At 46.2% G+C, this 9,596-nt stretch overlaps 1 protein-coding gene across 1 annotated transcript; it reads left to right on the top strand.

The window, feature by feature from the left end:
* Positions 1–1,702: 1,702 nt before the first annotated feature.
* POP5 (POP5 homolog, ribonuclease P/MRP subunit) lies at positions 1,703–8,714 on the top strand. Its single transcript, XM_015822609.1, has 5 exons — positions 1,703–1,741; positions 2,939–3,081; positions 3,811–3,960; positions 6,013–6,096; positions 7,848–8,714. Exons 1-5 carry the CDS (start codon positions 1,722–1,724, stop codon positions 7,946–7,948), a joined length of 498 nt encoding a protein of 165 aa, XP_015678095.1. The 5' UTR covers positions 1,703–1,721; the 3' UTR covers positions 7,949–8,714.
* Positions 8,715–9,596: the final 882 nt, after the last annotated feature.

Raw genomic sequence — 9,596 nt, 5'->3', positions numbered from 1 at the left:
TCCTGCTTGAGCAGGGGGTTGGACTAGAAGACCTCCAAGGTCCCTTCCAACTCTGTGTCCTATAATTAGCTGAATAAATTAACATAAATTGTGATAAATTGTGGACACTCCATCACTGGAAGCCATGGTTTTCCCAGTTGCAATGTACAGCGGTGAAAGTTGGACCATAAGAAAGGCTGAGCGCCAAAGAATGGAGGCCTTTGAACTCTGGTGCTGGAGAAGACTCCTGCGAGTCCCTTGGACTGCAAGGCGATCAAACCGGTCAGTCCTAGAGGAGATCAACCCCGACTGCTCCTTAGAAGGCCAGATCCTGAAGTGGAAACTCAAGTCCTTTGGCCACCTAATGAGAAGGAAGGACTCCCTGGAGAAGAGCCTGATGCTGGGAAAGATTGAGGGCAATAGAAGAAGGGGACGACAGAGGAGGTGGCTGGATGGAGTCCCTTAAGTAGTAGGCATGAGCTTAAATGGACTCCAGAAGATGGTAGAGGACAGGAAGGCCTGGAGGAACATTGTCCATGGGGTCGCGATGGGTCGGATACAACCGCAACTAACAACTCTTGCTGAGATTAGAGGGTTGGACTAGAAGACCTCCAAGGATCCCTTCCAGCCCTAACCCGATTCTATGTTCATGATTGAGCACTTCAGTCTCTTCATAGAATCCTCCTCCCTAGTGACACGCATCCTTGCAAGAACCCCAAAATTATTACGAAGTTTTCCAACTTCATTCATTTCTGGGCTTTCCTGGTGGTCTCTCATCCAAGACTGACCCACTCTAAATGTTGTTTAGTGCTGCCACTCTGCTGAGAGTTAGCCAAGCCAAGCCCAAATCTGCAAGTCAGCATACGGCTTGGCTGCACCGCCTTCTCGGTGGGGATGATGGGTATTGTTATCCCAGCCATCCTCAGAAGGCTCTTCGTGTCCTCGGAATTATCCGCTGGCGGGTTGTGTGTTGAGGTGACAATGGGCGTGCCGCTTGCAGACATCCCAGTCTCTTATTTGCATTTATTTACAAAAGCGAGACGTTGCCTCAACGAACTCATCTCCACAGAGAAGGAAAAAACTATTCCTAAAAAGGGCGGGGAAAAAAAAAGCAACGGCTTTTATAGACTCCGTCTTTGTCCTCTCCCCGCCTCTCCCTCTCAAGCAGCCAATGAAAGAGCGTGATGCATTACAGACAGGGAAGGTAAACCATTTGTGGGAGGGGAAAAAAGGAAAGGACGTCGCCTGACAGCGCTGATTGGTCCACTGAAGAAAAAAAAACAGAACGAAAACGAACTTTCCAACGGCGAACGCGATAGAGAAGGCGAGAGAGAGAGAGCCAAAACATCTGCACGTGACTTCAGAGGCGGGGCCAATGGGAAAGCGAGTCTCCTCTGACGTTATGGCTCTTGCCGCCACGCCCCCTTCTCGGTTGATAAGGATACCTCAGAGAAACGAAAAAGGGAAGAGTCGTTCTCCGGCCCAGAAAGTGCCCGCCCGATTTCTGTATATTTTAGAGCAAAACAAGGGAGTGCAAATGTCCGTAGACGCCCCTGTAAGCTTAAAAATCATGAAAAGTCAAGATTTCCCCAGTGACTTCCAGTGAAAGCGGATGAACAGGAGAAAATGCCCGTCCCTTTTCTTATCTCTGTGGGCGAGGGCGCTTCCGCGATAGAGATGCCGCGGGCTAGAGCGGCCCCACCGAAACGCGGCTTGGCTCTTCTTCCGGAGCGACTCCCGCCATGGTGCGGTTTAAGAACCGGTGAGGCTTCCACGGGCGGCGGGGACGGGCTGGCCGCTTCGCCCGGGAGCTGGGGGAGCGCGACGGCGGTGGCGGGCAGGCGGCGCCCACGTACGGCCGAGACAACGGCTGCCTTCCCACGACGCGTGCAAACGCGGGTCGAGTGGATTATGCGGGTGTCTCGTGTGAACGCAGCCAGTCCGAGCTGAGGCTTCGCAGGGAGTTTCAGGCAGGAATTGGGAAGTAGTGGAAATCCGGACTGTGGATGCAGAGATGGGGAGTCGGGGAGAGAAAGAGGAGCGCTTTGCTTTATTGTGATTAATATTTATATGTGATTAATATTTATATTGTGATTAATATTTATATGTGAGGGTGTAGGTTTATAGAATAGAATATATTGTCATTGTGTAACTCGCAACGAAATTAAGTAGTATAGTATATACATGTATGTAGTTATATGCAGGTATATACAACATGTTGTGTATACTATAGCATGTTTATATTTATGCTATGCATGTGTACACTTTGAGAGCAGGCAATAGCGTTTCATTTTTAATGTGTGCCAGTGTGCCCACTAAAAAAAATGACAATAAAAGTTATCCGTTTAACCGATTGATCCTGCTGGAAAAGTGCTTATTTTTGTTTGAACCGTCTGCAAAAGGTTTTGGGGATTGAACTGGATGCATTGGCAAATAAAGCACATTTGGAAAACTTAAGCAGAATACTTTTGTAAAAAAATTTTTTTGCTTCTAGGCTTTTAATTATTATGTGTAAAGGAGAAGGTTGTATTTGCTCTGGTTTAGCCACTAAATTCTCTTGTTGCTGTAATGGGAAGCTTTTACTGTTGCAGCTCTGAGATCCCTTTCCTGTAAAATAGTATATAATGTTTCAAATAAATAATGTTGCTGGCCAAATGAAGAAGCCCTGGTCGACTTGATCTCAAAGGTCCCAAATCGGTCCTTTCATGGCTTTATCTGACAAGGGCAGGAATTGGTGCTACTGTCTGTGGTTATCACTTTCTCAACTATTAAAACATCTGTTTTCATGTGTCTATACAAGTATAGAAAAAACACAGTGCATGTGTGCGCCTAGGCAACCCTGCTCTTTGTCTGATTTGGAGGTTATGAAGGTCTTCTGCTGCCCAGCTGCATAAAGCTGGTGGTGCACGATGGGTAGCTTTAAGAGCCCTTTCTTTGATCTTCTGCTCTGCTTTTCCAGGTACTTCCTCTGCGAGATCATCTCCGAAGACCCTCGCTGTCGGCAGTTCATTGAGGAGCGCATCGTGCACAGTGCGGTGAAGAATGCAGTTGCAAGAATACATGGAGACTTTGGAGTCGCCTGTTGCTCAATTGCTTTTTCAGGTCTGGTTTCCAGGGTTTTGCTAGTGCAGGTTCTCCTTGACCAGGGGTAGGCAACCTTGGCTCTTTTATGACTCGTGGACTTCAACTCCCAGAATTCCTGAGCCAGCCATGCTGAGGGGAAAGGGAGAAGTTTCCAAACTGAGCCATGCTGGCTCAGGAATTCTGGGAGTTGAAGTCCACAAGTCATAAAAGAGTCAAGGTGGCCTACCTCTGGCCTAGGCCTAGGCCGCTTTATGACTGGTGGACTTCAACTCCCAGAATTCCTGAGCCAACATAGCTCAGCATAGAAACCTCTCCCTTTCCCCTCAGCATGGCTGGCTCAGGAATTCTGGGAGTTGAAGTCCACGAGTCATAAAAGAGCCAAGGTGGCCTACCCCTGTCCTTGACTAAGGGCTGTGACGGAACCTGTTCATTGCAGTTGTGATGGTTGTAAAATAAGTCATTGTGTCACCGACCTAATTTTATGACTTGCAATGGTTGCTAAACAAGTCACCATGGCCATTGAGCAAATCCATTGTTTGCTATGGGTCGTTTTTGCTGAGGTGTTTGGCAATTCTGGCTGGGGAATCCTAGGAGTTGAACTCCACAAGTCTCAAAGTTGTCAATTTTGAAAACCCTTGCCGTAAACTAAAGGAAGCCACACTTTTTTTTCCTGAAAGGAGGAAAACTTCGCGTGCTGCCCAGGTCCCACCACTTCCCCTGACATGTTTCTCTGGTTTCTCTCTTCAGTAAAATACCTGAATGCCTACACGGGAGTGGTTCTCTTCTGCTGCCGGAAATATTTTTATCGGCTTCTGTGGTCGTCTCTTCCCTTTATTACTCAGTTAGAAAATAGGAGCCAACACTGCCCCTGTTCTTTTAACACCCTTCATGTTGGAGGTAAGCTTTCTCTTGTAAGAGTCTGCATTTAACAGGGCATATTTTTTAAAAACCTGCACTGCACTGCAGTAGAAATTGAGAGGAAATGAGTTTTAGTCCTGCTTTAGGCACAAAGACACCTGGGTGACTTTGGGCCTGCCACACAGACAGACCAGGAAAAGGACAAAGCAAACCAATAAAACTGCAGGGGTTTTACTTGTTCAGGCAGCCTCTGGGAATCAGACATGATTGAACAGGAGGGGGTAGGAATCAAAAGGATAAATATGTGGGGAGGGGGAGTTTCCCAACATTACCTCCTTAGATATAGCCATCAGGGATGGGCATCAGTCTAAGGCAGGGGTGTCAAACTTAATTTCATTGAGGGCCGCATCAGCATTGCGGTTGCCCTCGGGGGTGGAGGGTGGTGGTGGCCAGGGTGTGTGCAGCCTACTGGGTGGGCGTGGATGGAGTGGGTGTGGCCTACTGGGTGGGCATGGCCAGCTCTACATCGTTTGCGTCAAGGGTGCCTGTGGGGGCCTGGGCAGGAGTGGGGCAGATCTGAGGGTCTCCGGCAGAAGGGGGTGGGACCGGGGCAAGTGCCAAGGCATGGTGCATTTCTTCATTCCTCACAAAGGGTGACCCCTCCCCAGCATGCACCCAGGGGACGGGGCCGACGCAGCAGGGGCTGGTTTCTTGCTGTTTCCGGACGGCCTTGTGGAGCTAAGACTGAATGCATTTCAGCATAAATGGCCACCACAAAATTGTACATTGGCTCCCGGCCGGCCTGGGCCAGGGCCAAGGCAGCGGGGGCCGTTCCCTCACTGTTTCCAGAATGGCTTCGCGGGCCACATGAAACCACTTTGCGGGCCGCATTCAGCCCCCGGGCCTTGTGTTTGACATGTCTGATCTAAGGGCTCTATACCTTTTTGTGAAGCAACTCAAAAGGATTCTATGATCTGGATATATTAAATCAATATCAAGAGTTTTTTCATAGGCACAAATTGTCCAGAAGTGCTGTTAGTGTAGTTGGGGTCCATCCAGAAATCATGCTGGAAGCAGTTCAAAAAAATTATTTTCTTTTGAACCAGTATTGGGTAACAGTTATGTGTACATAACGTAGGCAACAAGCCAGTCAGTTAATTTCTTTCACAACCAGTGGATCAACACTTGGTTGATCTGAAAATAGAGGAGCCTGCTTTTGAGAGAAAGCACTAGTAAAAAAAAAAGTTGTGTGTACATGTTATTTCTATGCTAAAATAGAATGCACTTTAAATATAACTGATTTCTGGATTTCATAAATAGTAAATACAGTCTTCCAAGTCATCAAATGGCAGCAGAGATAGAGAGCAGTGGTGTTTTGCTGTCCTCTAGTGGTTATCTGGATTGTTGCAGCTCGGATATTGTAGCCTAATCTTCAAAAGTCTTTGATGTATAGCAGTGATGGCGAACCTTTTAAAAACTGCAACCCAAAACCCACCTATGCATCGTCGAGTGCCGGGTGGGTGTGGCCAATTGGGTGGGTGTGGCCCATTGGGTGGGCGTGGCTGCAGTGGAAACAGCAGACTGGGTGGGACTAAAAAGTTCAATCAATGAATTCCAACTTTGCAAGATCTTTTTTTTCCCCATGAGAAGTTGAAATTGACTGATTGAATCTTTTTTTTTTTTTTGCACACGGCGGCGGAGGCCTAAAGCGAAAAGCTTTTATAAAACCCAGCTGAAGGCCTAGGACTGGGGCGACGGCACGTGTGCCCAAAGAGAGGGCTCTGAGTGCCGCCTCTGGCACCCCTGCCATAGGTTCGCCACCACTGATGTATAGTCTTCATTTCTTGCTTATCTGTTAAAAATGGGCAACAAGAATATCTCATTGTGGTTTACTCTTGTTACTTTTTCCATTGTGTCTCCTTCCATATATTTGGTGCCCACAAGATTTTTATTTGATGAATATTTTTGACCTCTCCTGCTACAATCTGTTTCCTGGCTTTTTTTAAAAAATCCATTACTCTGAGTGAATATTTAGGCTGCAAGTATTTCCTTGCCTGCAGAGTCCTGATGTCTTCCCTTCTCTGCTTCTAGCAACAATACGCACGTGTCAGAAATTCCTCATTCAGTACAACAGGGACCAGCTACTGCTGCTCTTACGGAACTGTACCAATGAAGGTAATTAATTGTAATCTGGAATGTTGGCCTAGCCCTGAGCAAAGTGCTGCAGCCTCTAACTTAGAACAGAATAACAGAGTTGGAAGGGACCTTGGAGGACTTCTAGTCCCTCTACTTGAGCAGGAGACCCTTTACCAGTTGGACAAATGGTTGTCCAGTCTCTTCTCGAAAACTTCTAGTGATGGATCCCCCACAACTTAACCTTCCTTTCTAAAAATCTCTCTGAAACCCAAGTAAGACCTATAAGCTTTCAATAAAATGAGGAATGAGGCAGTGACAGGCCATAGCTTGATAAATCAGTTCTTTAGAGCTGCGTTGTCTGTAGTGGTTGCTTTTTAAAAAAAAAAAATGAACTGCAGCCTCCAACCCAGGAATTATGCAGATTCCTGTTAGAGGAAGACAAATCCTTGTATATCTCCTCGATTAGTGGCAACCTGAAAATAGGTGGACTTCAATTCCTAGAATCCCCCTGCCAGTTGCCGAGGTAGAGAAACACTGTCCTAGCTAGTCTGAGATCAGAATGCCTTCTAAAAAGAGATTGAATCTAACATTACCAAGAATTGGTTACTAATTACTTAAGCACTGGGGCTCCCTTGGGCTTCTTCCTCTCCCCCCCCCCCTTTTTTTGGCTACTTTAATTTTTTTCTTTAAATCAAATCCCCTGTATATTTTTCACAAAGATTGACTATCACCCACGAGTACAGTACAGTGGGAGTACTGAAAACCTGTGCAGAATACCAGCTTCCTGGAAATCTGAACTTGTTTCTTCTCATTTCTAATTCCTAATGCTCAAAAAGTTAAATCTGGATTGTGTATGAATAGTCAAAGCCATGCTAAAGGCAAAAGGTGGGTGGCAGCCATTTGGGTTGTTGCTCCAGATGCTTGAACTCAAGACCAACAGGGTCAGACAATCCAGAACGGCCATTCATTGGGTGGGGAATTCTGGGTGCTGCAGTCCAAGTTGGGGGAAGGAATGCTATAGGATTATTTTTCAAGCTTGTTAACTGTTAAGACTTCAACTTCCAGACTTCCTCAGCCAGCAGAAAGTGAGTGGCTGGGGAATTCTGGGATTTGAAGTCCACAAGACTTGTTGAAGTTGCCAGGATTGAAAAACACTAGACATCCCATTGCCATTATTTCAACTAAATGAGGTGTAAGAACCCACCTCTATTTACATCTTAAGAAAACAGAACTCTTGGAATGTCTCTTCCAACAGGAATTTTTATTAAGAGAAACTGATTGCAGGCATGCTAGACAGGATCTGAGGGATTCCCCCCCACACACACACACCATTCAATGTTTTAAAGTGTTCCCAAGCAGCCCCCACCCCACAGTTCTTCCGGGCGATTCAATCCGTCAGTCCGCTCCGTTGGCACGATCACTCATTCTCTCTTCTCCCAGATCCCAGGCATTGCATTTCTCCCCCCCCCTTTTCCCTCGCTGCCCGCAAAGGGGAGAAATTCAGAGTAGGATGAAAAGTGATGGCCGAATTGTTATGGTTAGTACTCTCAAAGAGAATCAACAAAAGATCACTTTGTAGTTAATGAAGGAAGTGAGAGTCATAAACCGCCCATGCTTTCCCTCCTCCCCTTTCGTAAGACAGAATCCAGAAGAGAGTAAGAATTGGTTTTATATCAGAGTAGGTAGATAGAAATGAAATATAATTGGATTCTGACATGAGGGCCACTGGAAGAGGGTGAGGCCCATGCCAATGACGGTGTCTTGCACATTCCTTTCACCTGTTTTACCAGCTGATAGAGAAGCTATCCGGAAGTCGGTCGAGAGCTGTGTGCTGGTGGGAGTGGAGCAGTTCCAGAGTAAAGAGGAAGAGAGTGAGGAGAACATGGACTGAATTACATCACTCCTGAAGTGCAAGGAGAAGGGTTGTGTGCTTCTCATGGGCAAGGATCAGCACTTGCCCCCCCCCAATTCTATTTTTATTTTATTTTTACATGTCTGTTTATAAAACTAGCTGAAGCTGTGTGTATTGCACCAATCTGCCTCCCACAGGCCTCTGCTCCTGTTTGCTCCAGGGGAGGGGAGGGAAGCTTTTGACCCATAGGAAAACCACAAGGAGCTGGACACTGGGTGGAAATTATGGTGTAGCATGATGTCTGTTTTCTGAGTGTGGCTTTAGTGCATTTCCTAGAAAACTAAGACCATGAATGCACAAGGACAGCCCAACAGTGGGGTCCACTGGTGGATTTGCAGAGTGCAGTTCGCAAGTCTGCAAAGATGGCAGCCTGGGCAGCAAGTAAGCGTGGTTGGCAGCACCCAACAGCCCACGGAGTAGGCAAAATGGTGTCCTTCCTTCTCAGATAGGAGCAGCAAAAGGCTACCCAAGTGAAATCCCACTTGACGAGCAGCAGCAAATCCAGAAGATTGTTTGGGATGTAATTAGCAAGAGTTAACAAGATCTGAATTTGGAAGATGCACGTTTTTGTACATTTTCCTTTTTTTGAATCATTCTGATAATTTCATATTGTAGTTGGGTTTATTATTTTGAAGGCATACCACAAACAGAGACTAGAATTCTTTGCAGAATACTGTTCTAAGAGGCTAAACAATGAAATAAAAAACCAAAATTTCATGAGTGTGCATTGTTTTCAAGGGTGTGTGTGTGTGTTGGTGGATGAAATGAGCTATCCAGACTCTCAGGATTAGAGGGCATTCAAATGTGTATGTATCTATCATGCCTCTGTTTATACAACCCAGGATTGTATTAGCTTTTTTGGTTGCTGCTGCACACGGCTGGCTCATGGTCAAGTGATCGTCCACTTGGACTCCAAGGTCCCTCTCACAGTTACTGTTTTTGAGCTTTTGGGGGCATGCCGTGTCATATAAATATTGACAGCGTGGTCTGTGAATCTTGGATTTAGCACACAGAAAGCCATTAGACATCCTGCTGGCTGAAGTACAAATAGTTGTACTATTTTGTATCTGAAGCCAAAGCAGCATCTACAGGGAGCCCTCTACTTATAACCATTCATTTAATAAAGGTTCAAAACTTATGACATCCTCGAAAAAGTGACGTATGGCCCATCCTTGAAGTTACCACGTCACGTGACCCTCGTAGTCACGAGATGAGAAGCTGGGTGCTTGGCAGCCAACTCATCTGTGATTGTTGCAGGAGTCTTGCGGTCACACGATCATGACCCGAGTCCTTCCCAGTCGTCTTCTGACAAGCCAAGTGAATCAGAGAAACCAGGTTTACTTAAGTGCGTGATTCACTTAATGACGTGACTCACTTAGCAATTGCGGTCATTGTTTATTCATTAAACTTCTATGCCACCCATCTCGTCCAAAGGTGACTCTAGGCAGCTTACAATCAATAAAAACAAGATAAAACGTTAGGACAATATTAACACTAAAATTGATTTAAAAATCGACAGATAGGAAGGAGGGGAGCAAGGTACACACTGAGAGGAGGGGGGGGGGCTTAGCTTAAGAACCAGGGTAAAACTGGTTATAAAATCGGACTTAGTCCCCTGGTGACTCAC

This window comes from Protobothrops mucrosquamatus, unplaced genomic scaffold, assembly GCF_001527695.2.
Source record: "Protobothrops mucrosquamatus isolate PMUCROS unplaced genomic scaffold, P.Mucros_1.0 scaffold1625, whole genome shotgun sequence".
In the NCBI taxonomy this organism is placed as follows: domain Eukaryota; kingdom Metazoa; phylum Chordata; class Lepidosauria; order Squamata; family Viperidae; genus Protobothrops; species Protobothrops mucrosquamatus.
Note: the sequence above shows the minus strand (reverse complement) of the source record. Positions and strands in the feature narration are given on the sequence as shown.

Coding starts and splice junctions, on each gene's coding strand:
- POP5 (XM_015822609.1), top strand. CDS start 1,722: ATGGTGCGGTTTAAGAACCG. Junction 1,742..2,938: donor ATGGTGCGGTTTAAGAACCG/GTGAGGCTTCCA, acceptor CTGCTTTTCCAG/GTACTTCCTCTGCGAGATCA. Junction 6,097..7,847: donor ACGGAACTGTACCAATGAAG/GTAATTAATTGT, acceptor CTGTTTTACCAG/CTGATAGAGAAGCTATCCGG.